Genomic DNA, 15948 nt, shown 5'->3' on the forward strand with positions numbered 1-15948 from the left:
CACATAGGAGGAAAAAAGCAAGAAATTAGACAAGGGCGGCTGAATAAATAAAACAATAGGGTCTCGGTTAAGTCGGACTAATTCGATTTCTTCCTCGCGCAGCCGTAGGTATATAAGCCGCGACTAGGAGTCGCACGCGCGAGGATGCATCGCCAGTTGGATTTGCGCGCGCTGACGCGCTGCAGGTAGACGAAGAAAAACAAGTGTTTTCATACGTACGCGTAACAGTGCGTGGCTGCAGAGAAGAAAACATAGATATTCGATATAGGGGACCGACGAGTGAAAATGGTGTCGTCGGCGAGCGAGAAGGAGATGGAGGCGGCCCCCGAGAAGAAACGTGGGCTTAGCCATTACGCTTTTCACTTGCCGAGACCGCTGAATATCGAGGAGAAGAAGTACCTGCTGTCGGTCGAGAGAGGCGACTTGCCTAACGTCAGGAGGATACTGCAGGCGGCTAGGAAACCGGTAGGCTGATATATGTTTTGACATTTGTGTGCGGTATCGCGAAGCGGACGCTCAAGTGTGTCGAGAGCTGTTGTGTACGGCTTCGCGAAGACTTACTACAGCTATGTTGAATTTTACTGAAAAAAAATCGCGATTTCGCTTGCCGCAGATCAACAAATCCATCGACGTAAACTGCGTGGACAGCCTGGGCCGCGGGGCTCTGACACTGGCGATCGAGGCGGAGAATTTGGAGATGCTGGAACTGCTGATCGTCATGGGGGTCGAGACGAAGGACGCGCTCCTGCACGCTATCAATCAAGAATTCGTCGAAGCCGTCGAGCTGCTGCTCGAGCACGAGGAACTCTTGCGAAACATCGAGATCGAGGCGGCAGGTGGCAACTGTAAGTTCGAGAGAGTGAGAGAGAGAGAGAGAGAGAGAGAGAGAGAGAGAGAGAGAGACCGGATAATCGCTCATCCCTTGTATAACACGACCGAAATTCAATTGAGCTGGTGGAAATGATTTTTACGAGTCGTAATGTCGTTTGATTTTCTGAATAAAGAAAATAACCAGACCACGCGTGCGCGTGTGTACTGCAGGCAAAGCCGAGATAGTGCACAGCTGGCAGAAGGTCGACCCGTCGCTGGCCCGCTACGCGCCGGACATGACACCGCTGATCCTCGCGGCTCAGAAGAACAACTACGAGATCCTGAAGCTTCTGCTCGACCGGGGAGCTACTCTCCCGATGCCCCACGACATCAAGTGCAGCTGCGACGACTGCGTGCGCGCGGCAACAGGTACGTATGCGCGGATTTATATATCATAGGAACGCAATAAAGGAATTCCTTTCGATTTTCGTTTTTTTAATAATAATAAAAAAAAAAAAAGCCATGGCGCCATACAGAGAGATAGTTTGATGTTTAATTTGACGCGCTCCGTCACAGGCGATCCTCTGAGGCTCTCGAGCACGAGGATAGCCGAGTACCGGGCACTGGCCAGTCCAAGTTTAATAGCCCTGAGCTCGCCCGATCCCCTGATGACGGCCTTCCAATTGAGCTGGGAACTGAGGGGGCTCGCCCTCGCCGAGCCCGAGAGCTGCGCCGAGTATCTACGGCTACGCAAGCAGGTGGAAAAGTTAGTGTGGAAACGGGTGGTTTTTTTTTTCTTCTTACCTCATGCAGTTTCGTTGACGCAGCTCGAGTATTGTAATCTCGCGTTTTCAGATTCGCAGTGGACCTCCTGCAGCAAACTCGCAGCTCGTCCGAGCTGAACACCATCCTGAACTACGACCCCGACGATCACTCGGCAGAGCCGACTAAACAGCTCGCGAGACTCGAACAGGCCATTCGTTACAGGCAGAAAAAGTTCGTCGCACACCCACACGTCCAGCAACTCCTGGCGGCTATATGGTATAAATATACATATCACGAGGATTGTTTGCACACGTTCTCTGCATAATTTATAATTACGCAGGTACGAAGGTGTGCCCGGCTTCCGCAGGATGGGCGCAATCCAGAGAGCCTGGATCATAGTTAAAACAGCCCTGCTCTTCCCGTTCTACTGCACCATTTACTTTTTCACGCCCAACACGTCGACAGGACATACGATGCGCCGGCCCTTCATGAAGTTTCTCGTACACGCGTCGTCCTACCTCTTCTTCCTACGTAGGTGTACTTAGTATGCAATCGTCTAGGTATTATCTAGCAAACTCAGCGATCAATTCCCGCAGTGGTATTGATCCTGGTGTCCCAGCGTTTCGAGGAGGAGCTTCTCAGCTGGTTCGGCACTGATTACGACCGGCAACAGCTCGAGGAAGGCTTCTCCAAGCAAAGAGGCCTGGGCCCCTCCTTCCTCGAGTGCATCGTCGTCATCTACGTGCTCGGCTTCATTCTGGAAGAGACGCGAGAGGTGGGGAAAAAAACAAAACAAAACAAAACAAAGCTTCAAAGCAGCGATGCACGACTTTAAGGTAAAAAAAAAAAAAAAATATTCGTCACCGCAGGTCTACGTAGACGGTCTACGAGCCTACCTGCGCGATCTCTGGAACTTCATCGACTTCACGCGCAACGCGCTGTACGTAGCGACGGTCATCCTCAGAGTGGCCGCCTACATTCAGCAGTCGGCGGAGATCAATCAGGACAGCGCTGCCGCTACGATCCCCCGCGAGCGTTGGCCCGACTTCGATCCGCAGCTCATCGCCGAGGGCCTATTCGCAGCGGCGAATATCTTCAGTGCGCTGAAGCTCGTGCATCTCTTCAGCATCAACCCGCACCTCGGTCCGCTGCAGGTGAGCGCTGGGCGTGATGTTTAAATGATAAAAATATTGAATTTTGTTCGAAGCAATAAAAAAGCATATTTTCAGATCTCCCTCGGGCGCATGGTCATCGACATAGTCAAGTTCTTCTTCATCTACACGCTGGTGCTGTTCGCGTTCGCCTGCGGTCTGAATCAATTGCTCTGGTACTTTGCCGAATTGGAGAGGAAAAAGTGCTACAGCGATATCGACGAGCCCACTTGGGATTCGGCGAGCGACTCTTGCATCAGGTGGCGGAGGTGAGCGTTTCTGCGTGCAACGGCTCTCCCGCGAGAGCGCTATTGTTATTACGATTATTGTGCGCGTGCACGAAAATTAGAGGATTGGAATAACGAGGGTAATTGGATTTCTTTTTCTTTTCCGCTGGGTTGCAGGTTCAGCAGTTTGTTCGAGACTTGCCAGAGCTTGTTCTGGGCGAGCTTCGGGGGCGTAGGCATCGACAGTTTCGAATTGACTGGTAAATGTATTTTAGTTTAAAACGCTAACTTAAAACGCTAACTACTCCAATTAACTGCTCGCCATTAAATTAATGCCGCGTGTGTGTGTACGACTGCTATATAGAGAGAGAGTATTTTCTTTAAATGAATTTCAACTTCGAAGCTCTATATCTCATAAAGCGAACATTTATTCCACCCCAATGAAAAGGCATCAAGAGTTACACGCGATTCTGGGGCCTGTTGATGTTCGGCTCGTACTCCGTGATAAACGTGATCGTCCTCTTAAATCTCCTGATCGCCATGATGAGCAACAGCTACGCCATAATCGAGGTAACGATCCGTAAAACCTCAGCTATATCCTATTAAACCTTTTGTGATACATCGTATAAAAGCATCAATCAAATTTTCGTATCCCACAGGAACACGCCGACACCGAGTGGAAATTCGCCAGGACGAAGCTCTGGATGAGCTATTTCGAGGAGGGCAACACACTGCCACCGCCGTTCAATATTTTACCTCATCCAAAGCTTCTGATGAGGTGTTGCGGTGTGCAGCGCAAGAGCATGAGCAAACGCAGCAGCATTCGAAGACGCGCCCGAGAGCACAAGTAAGCGCGGTGTATTTTTTTATTTTTTTAATCACACTCCGATATTTATAATCGAATGAACTTTCAAGGTACGGCTCGGTGATGAAGGCTTTGATCTGGCGGTACGTCGTTAACGCTCATTCAGAGCACGAGATGGAACCCGTGACCGAGGACGACATTCACGAGCTCAAGTCCGATTTCTCCTCTTGGCGCTGCGAGCTTCTCGAAATTCTCAAGAGGAACGGAATGGACACCGGTGGCGCCGACACTTCCAACAGTAGTGAGCTATTTCAGTTAAAAAAAAAAAAAAAAAAAAAAAAAAAAAACAGCCGATGCAGAGGATAATGCGAAGCTTACAATCGAAAATGCTTAATTTTTTCAGCCGTCCTCGGCAAGAAGATGCGAGTCTGGGAGCGAAGGCTGATGAAGGACTTCCAAGTGGCATCTCTAGCCGACGACCCTATCGAGGAGATGCAGCACCTCGAGAACCCGCCGGAGAACGAGGAGATAGCAGCCAAGTGGCGCAGAATCGCCCGGCTGGCAGTCCTGAAATCCGCCGAGCACCGCTGGACACAAGTGATCGACAACACCGTGACCAAGTCGCAGATCGGCAGAAGCAACAACCGAGTGTCTCTGAGGAACCAGGCGAACCTCAAGCGAGTCATGGAAGAGGCCAGGAGACTGTCGCTGACGAGTCCACCGCCTCCTTTGACTCCGATTAAATTGCCCGACACGATCAATCCGACCAATATACTGAGGGTCTTGAAAGATGACGATGACTTTAACCATTTCCCAATGGACGTGTCGCCCGCTATCAGCATGACGATGGCGATGACTCAGGAGCCTGCTTCGCTGACGGACAATGTTAGAGTTGGTTTCGACATTTTCGATCATTACGAATACTTCAATATAACTATTATCTTCAATTAGTCTAATTTGTTTTTCCAGACAAAGAACGATTCCTCGGCGCTGAACTACGTGAACGAGCGGTACCAGGGCCGATCAGCTTCGCCGCGGCCTCTTGCACCCATACGCACGTCGCCCCCGCGCGTCGTCAAGCGTAAGCCGCAAGCTCCTCCACCGGGCCATGCACTACCCAGAAGTCCTGCCAGCAACATCCTCAGCGTTGATAACCTCGTGGTACCGGGCGACGGTAGCAGCAGCAACGTCGTGAGGCCGAGGCCCAAGAGCCCGAGGAGGGTACCCGAGGTGGCGATCAGCCCCGTCACGCCTGAACAGAAAGCTAGCAACTGCGGTAGAGGCTTTGTGAAGATCGAGCCGAGATCACCGAGGGTAGCAGCTGCCAACAAGTCGCCGAGGAGAAACGGTGGCTGGCTCTGAAGGGAGGGCTGGTAACTTGCGTATCGACTGATGGTGAAAGGCTGGCGTCCGAGCTTGGGCGTGTTTTGCGGAAGTGTACATGACTGCACTCGAAGGTGCCATTGCTGTTGATTTTTTCATTGTTTTTTTATTTTATAGAAAATTATTGTTGATTAATGAGATAGTTACACAGTCGTTGAATTTACGAAAGAATCATCGACGATGTTTTTAGAGAACGTAGAAATGAGACGTGAAAGCAGAGGCAGAGATTTTTAACGCTGATAGTAATATCATTGTATATAGCTTATTATCTAAGTAAATCGTTTGGGACTTTTGCCATGTATTGATTTTGTTTACAAGAAGTTTTTGAATAAAAACTTGTGTATTATGTATATATATATAATATTTATTTACTCAACTACAAATACATGCATCTTCTTATTCTCTTATACCGAATTCAATTATAACAATCACCCATCTTTACGTTCGAAAAAGTCCATCTTCTCATTACGCGAAACGCGAGAATGCAATCAATTGATTTTCTTGTGTGCTATTTAACATTGGTTTCGGGACATAAAACTTCGCTCAGCGTGAGAATCAAACGCGCTCCTCATTCACACATAATCATTCGCACACATTTGCAAAAGAATGAATCGAGGGATTCTCGCAGATGTCGATGATAAAAACAGTGTACCGAAAAAAGTTTTCTCTGTATATTTATATTTGAATGCCGACCGCACAAATTCTTGAAAAATTCTTACAATACCGTGTCTGGGCTTGATTAGGCTGCTTGCACAACTTTGCTCTGAGCAGTTTTCTGCGCGGAATTTATCTTGTCGCCGAGCGACAGGGCCATACCCTGGCTCTTGGCGCGGATGCGGATGTGTCCGACCACTGGAGCATCCGGCTTGTTCAAAGGTTTCTCGATCGACAGATTCGCCAGAGCGTCCTCGCCGAAGATCGACTTGGCGTACATGTTTGCCGCCATAAAGCCGCACTGACCGGAGAGAGCCTGAAATTGCATCATATTATGAGCACGTGTATTGTGCAATTTGCGCAAATATTTGGATGCATCATGTTATTAGCGCGTATATTATGCGCGTGTTTGCGTAAGAGGTTATCGAAAAACAAGTGAGTCACGCGCGTGTGACTAAGACGGCGCACGGCATTAAAAGTGTTAGAATTAATCCTGACTTTTCTTACCTTCTCTGGAGTGAGGCATCGCATGTTTGTGGATTTGAGAAGATGAGCAAGATATTCCCTAAGATCTGAAAGCGTCGTGTTGACTGAGACCTTGTTTTCCCATTCGAACTCCGCCCACATTTGCCGGAACTCGGCGTCTGTGCATGTGGCCGGGACAATGTAATCCATGATGTCAATATGAATGTCGTTCAGCACCACAACACTTCTGTCAGAAGCAGCACCACTGACGTCATACACTGTAAAATTGTTATACAAAATTAATTACTCGTTTTCTTAATATTATTCGCGTTCTCAACACTTACCGATATTGCCGAAAATAATTCCGTTTTCCGTCGAGGCAACCTTGACGTTCGCCTTGATGCTGGCGAAATCTCGGGGTGCCAGGACAATCGGCTGCGGCCTCTCGACGAGCTTCAAATCGCCCATGGTGGCGAGCTCCAACGTGCAGTTTTGCAGAGTGTCTTCGGTTTGATTGACAATGAGCACGTCGAGTACGATATCGTACTGGTTGACGTGAACAAGAGCCTCGGCGTAGACCGGGTCGGAGAAACCGGTCAGTTGGGTTACCTTGCTGAGGGCACTAGGTGCAGGAGCCTCCTTTTCACCACCAGATCTGCCGGCAACTGCGGCACTCAAACTTTGCTCAAATACATCGCCAGCTCCGCCCGTCAGATCCGAGCTTTTGTTCAGCTGGAGGAACTGAATGGGATCGTCGACCTGCACTATATTTCCGGGTTTTTCCTTTGCCTGGAATAATTAAAAATCCTATAGAGTCGTCCCATGGGTTAGAAATAATTGTTTCATACCTTTTGGTTTTGTGACTCCTCTTCGGCCTTGGCTGTAAGCATTTTGCCCAAAGCATCCCTGCAACCTTCTGTGAATACTTTTTGTACGAGAGGAGTTGGACAGGCCAAGGAACGCAGACATAGGGAGATCCTTTCGGCATCGTCGTGCGTTATGGCTTTCGATGGTAGACCAGAACGACCCAGCTGAAGAAGACTCGACATAATGAGCATCGATTCAGCTTGCATCCTCTTACTCTTCTTTCCGTCTTTTTCCAATTCCTTGTAGCGCAGAGCTAACTTAGCCAATGTGGTAGCTAGTGCAGCGGAAATAAAGAAGTCGCCGTCCATCATATACTGCACTAAAGCGGGACGCTTCTCTTCTTTTTTGCCTATAAAAACATTAATAATTTAAAACTTCTGCTACTCGGGTACAATCACGCTTTGGAAATTGAATAAGTACCAGAAGAAGCTGAACTGAATGCACTCTGGGTAGCGTACGTTCCGTCGGAAGTAACCAGCTGTGCAGGCGCAGCTTGGCTACCTTCTTCCTCTTCTGGAGGCTTGTCACCTGCTTGCCTCTTGTTTTCAGCCTCGACGAGAGGCAATTCGCCAAGAACAGATCTTACGCGCGCCATTACAGTTTCGATATCTTCTTTGGATGTAGCATATTCGCCAAGAATCCACAAAGCTCCTCTATGAACTTGGACTGACCGAATTTGTGGAAACGCCTAAACGACATAGGAGTTTTAAATTTGTAGAAGCTCGACACACGAGAATTAAATAGAAAGCAGTCAACTTACCTCGAGAAGTTTTTCAATGATCAAGGGTCTCAGATTTTCGAATCTTTGAATGGCTTCGCGAATAAATACAAGTACATCATTTGCTGCTGCTTCACTGCTCTCTGCAAGGAAATCTGTTAATACTGGGATTACTGTTGCAGCCACTTCTGGGAATTTAATGGAACAAGAATGTAATGTTCTAACAAGAAGTTGTCTGTATTTTCCAGCATCTTCCTGTTCACCACCAGATGTTCTGACGATTTCTTTCTTCAGTAGTTGCACCATTTCTTCTATAGTTCTCGTTGTAACTAAATCCATTGCAAGAGCAAGTGTTTTCGTTCTTACTTCAAGTGCGGGAGAACCTGTACAATTAGAAAACACATTTGAAATTGGTCCAGGTACAAAGCATGGTTTCATTTTTCACTTGAATGTAAATTATACCTAGAACCCGCAAAACATCCATCACAAGATCTTGAAGAACTCTTTCATGATTGGGACTATCCTTCAGAGAAATTAGCCTATCCAGAACAATCAGTTTGACATTGTTGTCACTTTCTTTTACAACTAATTCAATATAACAAGAAGCAGCAGCTTTAATAGCAGTTGGAGCACTCGAAAGCGTAACTAAAGTACCAGCTGCTTCGTAACGAACTGCGGCACTTGGTGAGTTCAGTAAACTATAGATACATCTAATAAAACGAGCTCGCTCAGATGGGTTTGCAAGACAGACCTATGCAGAAATTAGAAATCAACGTAAGTAAAGATTCTCTGCTGGTATTACATAGCCCTAAGCTGTCAGTTATAAATACCTTATAAATCAGCTCGACAATAACAAGTTGCAAAATGTCACCGAAGCTTGGAACTTGATCCAAGCACGCAGAGAGATAAGAAAGAGCCTTGCTCTGATCTGCGTGTAGCAACATGAGAAAAGCATTCCTTCTGCAGGACATGTCCTGCTCGGTTTCCAAGTACTTTGAAATTTGTTCCGGAGCATCGGGAATGAGGAACTCAAAGTTTTTGTATATAGTGAATATTGCTAAAACAGCATTGCGTCTAACATAGGAATGCCTGTGCTCCAAACAAGCCGTTATGGCTGGCATGAGTGGCTCCAAAAGTTCTGGCTCCTTAAGTTTGCACAAAAATCTGTCGAATAAGAACAAAAGTAGGTTAGCACACTTGCCAGAAAACATTTACTCCGAAAAGGCTCACCTCAAGGTAGATCCCCTGACGAATTCATTGGGATGCTGCAGGTCTTTCCTGTAAGCATCGCAGACGAGGATCATCTCCTGCAAGAGCTTGCCATCTGCGGTTGTCTTGGGCACGATCTCCCAGAAGATGAGCAGCAGCTTCTTGATAGTGTGATCCTGCAGCGGCAAAACAAACCTGATGATGGTCATGAGGAGGCCAGGCAGCCTCTCGCCGCTCATGATCATGTTGATGGTCTTCTTGAGAGCATCGATCTTGACGTTAACGTCACCCTTCTCCAGATCTTGCTTGAGCTGGAGCTCGTTCAGCGGCTCCGAGTCCGTGGGAATGTTTATGAGTGTGTAGCATGGCTGATCGGCTATGCTACTCATCTTGTCCTGGCTGGTGTCTCGTCTATCAGCTTGTGTCCTGCTGCAACATACGTGTCGCGCCCCGATCAGACACTCATCGCATCATAATATTGCAAAGCTGCACCGCGATTGCATAGGGGAGTCTCGCGGAGTGGGTGTGGAGAGGTTAGGTCAGCGAGTGACAAGCAGCTGTGACAGCTGCAGTTCGACAAGTGGCTGGGGAAAGCAAAGGGCAAAGGTCGCGCACCTACCTCGTGATTACAAAGCGAAGGAGATGAGCAGAGCCGAGGTGGCGCAGATAATTGACATTTAGCCTTTTGTCGCGAATGAAACGGCATACGTGTCAAACCCCTGCAGGTTGAACTTCGGCCGTTCTCCGCTCGGAGCGTGCGGTGAAAGGGTTTATTATTATTATGATCGGAGTGACGCGTTCTGCGCATGCGCAGCGGCTCGCCAGGTGATACGATATATGCTTACGCGCCTGCACAGTACACCCCGGACACCTGTGTGACTTTTTTTGCATTATCTCACGTTCGGGGAAGGAATATTTTATGTAAGCGCGAGCTTTTCGCCATTTTTCCCACCACCTTGGCTCAGTCGGTGCCGATGGCTGCTAGTGGCGCTACGGGTCCATACGCTCGCTGTGGATACGACTCTTTGCGCGTTAATCGAGTCCAGGTAAATTTAATAAGCACCGCTATTTTATCCGTAATTTCTCCGTAATTTATTTTGTGCATAAAAGTGAGAAATTAGCACAACATCTCATTCGGAAAAGTAAAAAACAAAAATAATCGCGAGTGAATCTCATTCATGTATCATAAGTATGCCAGAACGACTGCGCGTAGTGCTGTCCGTCGATAAAATTTAAAGCAACTCGATCGAGAGACAACCGGCCTAAACTCCTCTGTAAATATAGTACCGCCACGCGCTCATCGTTTGTTTACAAATCGATTACGATGCGTAAAGCGTCAATAAATATACATATACCTATTATAATAGTCTTTCGCCTCTCGGATTTTTGCGCGCGAACGTTTGAAAAGGCCGACGGTTTTTTTTTCTTTTTCTAACCACAGAATTACAATCCGTGACCCCGAGCCGATAACCGCGAATATACGGAACAGGCTATATACGTATATGAGAGAGGAGTAGGGAAAAAACGAGAATAAAAAGTTGAAAGTCCATCTTAATCGTCATCTTAGCATACGCACGATTATGCAAACGCTTACAACTCGAGCGCGATTAAAAGCGCTGATGACAACCACACATAGCGATCATGCGTACAGGTCTATTTATAAACCGTATGGAATTTTACCGCAACTCATTTTTCTCTCGCGGTAAACAAAATCTGCGAAAGGTCCCGTCCTCAGCTCTGCAATATAAGCAGCTGTCACGATTTTCCCATGTGATGCGCGGAAAATCGTCGCGTGTCTGCGTTAATCGCGCGATAAGTTCGATTTCCTGGAAATTCCATAATTGTGAGTTGGAACGTCTATAAACAGTTACTGCGCTTGAGAAAAGAAGGTACATACGATTAGAGAAAGAGAGAAAGAAAAGTCTATATTGATTAGAAAAGCGCGCAATTATTTCTTTGTCCCCGTAAACAATTAGCGCGGAGGAGGATCTTTTGCGCGCGCGTCAACGGATGCGCGGAAATACCTGGGCTGCAGGCACGTATGCCGCGATTATCGACGAGAGATGAGCGCAATTGCGGCTGCGATTTCGTGTGCACGAGGCTGCTTCGGGCTGAGGGTTGTGGAGAGAGTTTTTCCTTGAGTTTTCTGTTTGCAAGGAATTTGAATGATTTATTTTATTTTTTTTTTGTCTAATTGTATTTAGGGGATCTGTAAGTGTTTTTTTTTTGTGTTACAACTTTAGGTGGCACGTATTTTTGCTTCTGGATGCAACACGGTCATCGTTTTTACACTGTCCAATAAAAATTTGTATTAGACGTATATTAAGAGAATTTATTCTCTTACCTCAAACGTACTGTGGATGCACAAAAGGAAATTTCGTACAGTAGCACGAGTGCGGAAAGGAAAATTTGTTTTCACGCCGACATTCTTGCCTGATAGGCTTATCTTTGCAATTCCGTCATTACAATTGTTTAGAATATTAAAAAGATAGCAATAAATTTTGCAGATACTTTTACCGTTAATAATTGAATAAAATTTGCAACCGACGAACGCTTACGTGAAATGTAACAATTTTGTAAAAAAAAAAAAAATAATAATAATAATAATCGCACGTACTTCTCAAAAGCACACTATCATCAACGCCGAATGTGATTCTGTCGAGGTTTACAAAACATCAGGACGGAGACGCCACTGCATGTCGCGCGCATGTTTATACGAGTGCAACGAGATAAGATTTTCGTTATCCTGTTGAATGTCCTGTCAAAGAATTTTAACAACAGATACGAGTGCATTTTGTTCTCTTCGCGAGGCGCAACAATAATAAAGCAAAGTTTCAATTTCCGCAATTCAGCTGAAAATGCAAATGACAGCATTTGCATCGAGCTGCTTCGAGCTACTATATTTACCATAAATCCTCTCAGTCGAGTCGATGCATCGCGCGCGTCGTCCTACACCCGAGGGACACCTTGCTACATCATAAAAAATCGTCAAGGATAATTCAGCATCTCCTCTGAAATTCAAAAACCACATGCATCGCTCGGCCTTAATCCAATTCCACGACGCGAACTTCTCTCTGAAACATCCCATAACGCGCACGTGAGAAGCGCGCGTCGAGGCTGAACTGATCCGCAGATCTAGAACATAAGAGCGAAGTCAAGCGAGCCCACGTGTGCGAAGACGTCCTCGCGTCGGGCGAAAACTAGTTCATTCTCTCGCTCATATTATCCACGTTCGCTATGATAAAAAGCCCGTTGCACGCATTTTCTCGCGTCTGACGCGAGTGCAGTGTCCTCGGGCTTGCATACTCGCGGCATGATACACTTGTAGCTATATAGCCGCGAAGCGACTATACGCGCTTACACACAGGTGACCGTGTGTACTCTAAGCACCGGCAGGAGAGAAAGAGAACGATAATAGAGTGAGGCGCGCGCGCGCGCGCGCGAGAGAGAGCGATTACCGGAGCGCAATTTCAACACGTAGGCTCGGATAAGCCGGAGGATTAAAACCGGATGAAAGAGCGGGCCACCTGAATCGAGTGCTTCACAGACATCCGAGCGCGCGTGGAGTCGACATCGAGCTTTCTCTTCTCTCTATCTCTCTCTCTCTCTCTCTCTCTCCTCTTCTTCGCCAGCCCGAAGATGCTGCTGCTCGCGAAGAGGAGATCGTTACTGCTGCTGCTGCTGCTGCTGGTGACCGGTATCGTTTACGCGTCGATCGGTTCGGCCGGTGCCATCCACGCGCAGCACTGCAAGAAGACTCTGAGGAACAAGATGTTCGAGCTCTGCAGCGGAGGCTTCAGGAGCAAGAGGAGCCCCGCGCAGATCGACGCCCTGGATCCAGCTGCCGATTTCGCAAGTACGTCTGCAGCAGCGTTGCATTGTTGCTGCCGATACGGTGTCACGGTCAGGAGGACTGTTGACTAACCGATTTCCCTCGCTTTAAGTATACAGTCTGTGGCGAAACGCTTTTTTGCGCGGTGAACGATCGTTTGTGCGCGAGGAAAACCGGTGCCAGACGTGTGTGTGCGTGTGCGTGCGTGTGACGGTTAAAAATAGTTCACGTGCTGGGCGCATGGGATATTGGAGCGATAAGCCTTTTTCCACTCGCACAGTGTGTGCGTACGCTATTTTAAGATGTGTTTTTCGTGCGCGTGAAAGAAAAAACGATACCGATAGGATTCGAAGATCGGTTATAGAGTCATTAGTTCCAGGCATAAAAAACAGAGTCTGTTTTGATCAACGGCTCATTTGATATCGCTGAAATCGTCAATGAAGTGTCACGGACAACAACCTACATAACGGCCCGGCGCCTCGCGTGCGCCGCGTTCATTCAGCCACGCGCTAGCTTTTTTTCTCGACTAATAGCTCTCTCGCTGTATACACGCTGCGATGAGAGTCCGGGAAAACAATGAAAAAGTGACACTGGGATTGATCTATTTCGAGATATGCACGCGCGTTCTTGTTTTCATTGAAAAATCCACTCGTTATTTTCGACGATCTCTAGGCGCCGAGGATCGTCCCGTCGAAAAGCTTATCATTCTATATTAATGAAAGAACGAGTCAACAGATTGTGGATTTTCGCTTTCGAAAGCGTTAGTTGATATCTTATACGAATTACGGCCAATGTTGTCGGATTCGGAAATTCCGAAAAATTCGCGATCTTTGAGCGAGCCCGCACGGGGTCAACAGAAGATTTCATGGTCGCGCGCGAATTAATTAATTCGGAGCTTATTTTCGTGCGATGCGCGTAAAAAGTGACATTGGAACGAATTTTTAAGATACTATTTTCCCCCGGAGTTCATTGGAAGTCTTGTCGATAACATTTGTTTTTGCTACGAAAGTACAGCGACCCTTTTTTAGCGTAATCTCAACGATTACAGGAAAAAAGCGAAATTTTTTCAATTCGTCAGTGTCACCTTCTCTAATTTGAATTTGAAGTAGAGTTTGAAAACCGTTCGTAGGACACAGGGAATTCGAAAACTGGCAAAATCGCGGCATCGCGTCTGTCTGCCGACAATATACTCTTTCCGTTGTTATCAATTTTTCTACAATATCTTATCACCGAACGTTATCGGTCCCGCAAAAAATTAATACGGCTTACGTAAGCGTGCGACGACGAGTATTTCTCGTTAGATGCTGGGGGAAAGCTCGACTTCGAGGGGATGGGATCTATGCGAGTCTCTCGAGTTAATATTTATCCCGCGGAGTTCATTGCAAGTCGATATGCGATAATGTTTATTCGGAGCGCGTTAATCTTCACTTAAGTCACTTTTTCCAACTGTTACATGGCAAAAAAAGAACGCGCCTGTCCCAATAGACGAGCGATAAATCGGTATGTATAAATAATCGTGATACAAACAATTTGCGCCTTTTTTTTCTGTTGCTCACAACAATGCGACAACAATATAAACGAAATTAATGATCTCTCAGTCATTCCCGCTCGGAATATTCCGAGATAGCGTTGCAAAATTCATCAAAATAGATATTTTATCGTCGTTGGTCAACACAAAATGATAATTTTTACTAGATAATTTTCTCTCTCTCTCTCTCTCTCTCTCTGTTTCTCTCTTATACACACACGATCGCCCGGTTTGTATAATAAAAAAGTAGTTATTTTTGACAAAGAAGTATCGCATTATGTTTTTATCGCGAGTTATCACGAGCCCGCGGCGATACCGCCGAGAGAGCTTCTCGTCTCTCTCGTCTTTTAGAACGAGGCTACGGTCTACCTTTCCCGTCGACCCTATACACTATAATCTACAACAATGTACCAACGATCTTTCGTCTTCTCCTCTCCAACGTCTATAGGCGTGATCGAGGAAAGCCACGCGAGAAAGCGCCAGATAATGTCGATAAGGGAGATCATCGTGTCGTCGAGGGTACCGATCCCGGACATGGAGTACCGAGCAGTGCCGCCGAGTCTCTGGGCTAGACAGGGGGATTCGTCTCCGCCTGCGCTCGACGAGTCCGCCCCTCAGCCGCGGCGACGTTTGGAGCCACTGCCCCAGGTAGGCCTTACTCACGTTGTTGTTCGATTTTAGGCGGCTGCAGGGCTAACGATGTTTATCTTGTTCAGGAATCGGGAAGCCACGTGGGCTTCGACATCAGCTACGATGAGATGCTGGAGCTGTACAACGAGATCTACGGGAGATCGGGAAGAGCGACGTCGGACGCTTGGATGGCAGCCGCCTACGAGTGCTGCAAGAACGAGGAGCTCTGCTTAATCAAGAAGAGCATCGATCTGCCTTGTCCCTGGTAGCTGTGCAGATTCTATAGCCAGATTTCATTCGATCGTTTTTCTTGTTCAAAAACTGTGATAAACCATTAAATTTATTTTTTTGCAAAAACCTGACTAGAAACTAGAACTCATCACCATCGGACTCGTCTCTACTATACACTCATTCCCATTCTTAGTCGATAAAGCACTCGTTACCAAACCGTATCCTGCGGATCTCCGTCTCGGACCATCGGAATTGGCATATATCTATATAACGACACTCGTTACTTAATGTTGTCGCGAGAAATCAAAATCGTCAACGCGACGACGCAACGATCGTATATAGCCGGTCAATTATCGCGGGTAGACAGAAATCGGCAGTGTACAAACATATTTATTGCGATTGGAATAATACGCTACATACTTATTATGAGCGCGCACGTGTCACAATAAGTGTATCATCAGCGTGTTGGTTATATTTGTACATTTGTGCGTCGAAGATTATCATCGAACGGAAAAACATTGTTGTAAATACAGGCAGTATATAATTATATAAGAAGGAATAAAACAAAAAATAAAAGCCCAACATAGGCTCTGCAATCGAGTCCTTATTCTACATACATATTATAATGCACGTAACCCGCCGAGCCGATCGAGTTATTTTTAGTTCAACTTTA

The 15948-nt window shown here is 46.8% G+C and overlaps 3 protein-coding genes across 5 annotated transcripts; 2 read left to right on the forward strand and 1 right to left on the reverse strand.

Annotated features, from left to right (window-relative positions):
- The first annotated feature begins 138 nt into the window (after window positions 1-138).
- Window positions 139-5497, forward strand: LOC100120898 (transient-receptor-potential-like protein). Of its 2 annotated transcripts, none has more exons than XM_008205334.4 (15): window positions 139-465; window positions 614-845; window positions 1042-1239; window positions 1387-1576; window positions 1666-1851; window positions 1916-2106; window positions 2172-2350; window positions 2445-2729; window positions 2805-2995; window positions 3131-3213; window positions 3402-3523; window positions 3613-3800; window positions 3869-4059; window positions 4162-4649; window positions 4728-5497. In XM_008205334.4, exons 1-15 carry the CDS (start codon window positions 286-288, stop codon window positions 5118-5120), a joined length of 3297 nt encoding a protein of 1098 aa, XP_008203556.1. In that variant the 5' UTR covers window positions 139-285; the 3' UTR covers window positions 5121-5497. The 2 variants fall into 2 exon arrangements, with proteins under 2 accessions (XP_008203556.1, XP_008203557.1); XM_008205335.4 differs by having other exon boundaries at window positions 141-465; window positions 4162-4643; window positions 4728-5487.
- LOC100114081 (coatomer subunit beta) lies at window positions 5483-9952 on the reverse strand. Of its 2 annotated transcripts, none has more exons than XM_008205336.4 (10): window positions 9674-9952; window positions 9076-9480; window positions 8676-9009; window positions 8308-8596; window positions 7888-8228; window positions 7548-7815; window positions 7109-7476; window positions 6605-7049; window positions 6303-6538; window positions 5483-6111 (listed from the first exon to the last, which is right to left on the reverse strand). In XM_008205336.4, the coding sequence occupies exons 2-10, from the start codon at window positions 9441-9443 to the stop codon at window positions 5881-5883; spliced, it is 2880 nt and encodes a 959-aa protein (XP_008203558.1). In that variant the 5' UTR covers window positions 9444-9480; window positions 9674-9952; the 3' UTR covers window positions 5483-5880. The 2 variants fall into 2 exon arrangements, with proteins under 2 accessions (XP_008203558.1, XP_001606861.1); XM_001606811.6 differs by having other exon boundaries at window positions 9076-9483.
- Window positions 9953-12453: 2501 nt separating this feature from the next.
- Window positions 12454-15857, forward strand: LOC100679663. The gene is made up of 3 exons (XM_016984718.3): window positions 12454-12910; window positions 14863-15062; window positions 15131-15857. Exons 1-3 carry the CDS (start codon window positions 12694-12696, stop codon window positions 15311-15313), a joined length of 600 nt encoding a protein of 199 aa, XP_016840207.1. The 5' UTR covers window positions 12454-12693; the 3' UTR covers window positions 15314-15857.
- Window positions 15858-15948: the final 91 nt, after the last annotated feature.

Source organism: Nasonia vitripennis, chromosome 3 (genome assembly GCF_009193385.2).
Source record: "Nasonia vitripennis strain AsymCx chromosome 3, Nvit_psr_1.1, whole genome shotgun sequence".
Taxonomy (NCBI): domain Eukaryota; kingdom Metazoa; phylum Arthropoda; class Insecta; order Hymenoptera; family Pteromalidae; genus Nasonia; species Nasonia vitripennis.

Coding starts and splice junctions, on each gene's coding strand:
- LOC100120898 (XM_008205334.4), top strand. CDS start 286: ATGGTGTCGTCGGCGAGCGAGAAGGAGATGGAGGCGGCCCCCGAGAAG. Junction 1,240..1,386: donor CTGCGTGCGCGCGGCAACAG/GTACGTATGCGC, acceptor GCTCCGTCACAG/GCGATCCTCTGAGGCTCTCG. Junction 2,351..2,444: donor TTCTGGAAGAGACGCGAGAG/GTGGGGAAAAAA, acceptor TCGTCACCGCAG/GTCTACGTAGACGGTCTACG.
- LOC100114081 (XM_008205336.4), bottom strand. CDS start 9,443: ATGAGTAGCATAGCCGATCAGCCATGCTACACACTCATAAACATTCCC. Junction 9,010..9,075: donor GTCAGGGGATCTACCTTGAG/GTGAGCCTTTTC, acceptor CTTATTCGACAG/ATTTTTGTGCAAACTTAAGG. Junction 6,539..6,604: donor AATTATTTTCGGCAATATCG/GTAAGTGTTGAG, acceptor ACAATTTTACAG/TGTATGACGTCAGTGGTGCT.
- LOC100679663 (XM_016984718.3), top strand. CDS start 12,694: ATGCTGCTGCTCGCGAAGAGGAGATCGTTACTGCTGCTGCTGCTGCTG. Junction 12,911..14,862: donor TCCAGCTGCCGATTTCGCAA/GTACGTCTGCAG, acceptor CAACGTCTATAG/GCGTGATCGAGGAAAGCCAC. Junction 15,063..15,130: donor GTTTGGAGCCACTGCCCCAG/GTAGGCCTTACT, acceptor TATCTTGTTCAG/GAATCGGGAAGCCACGTGGG.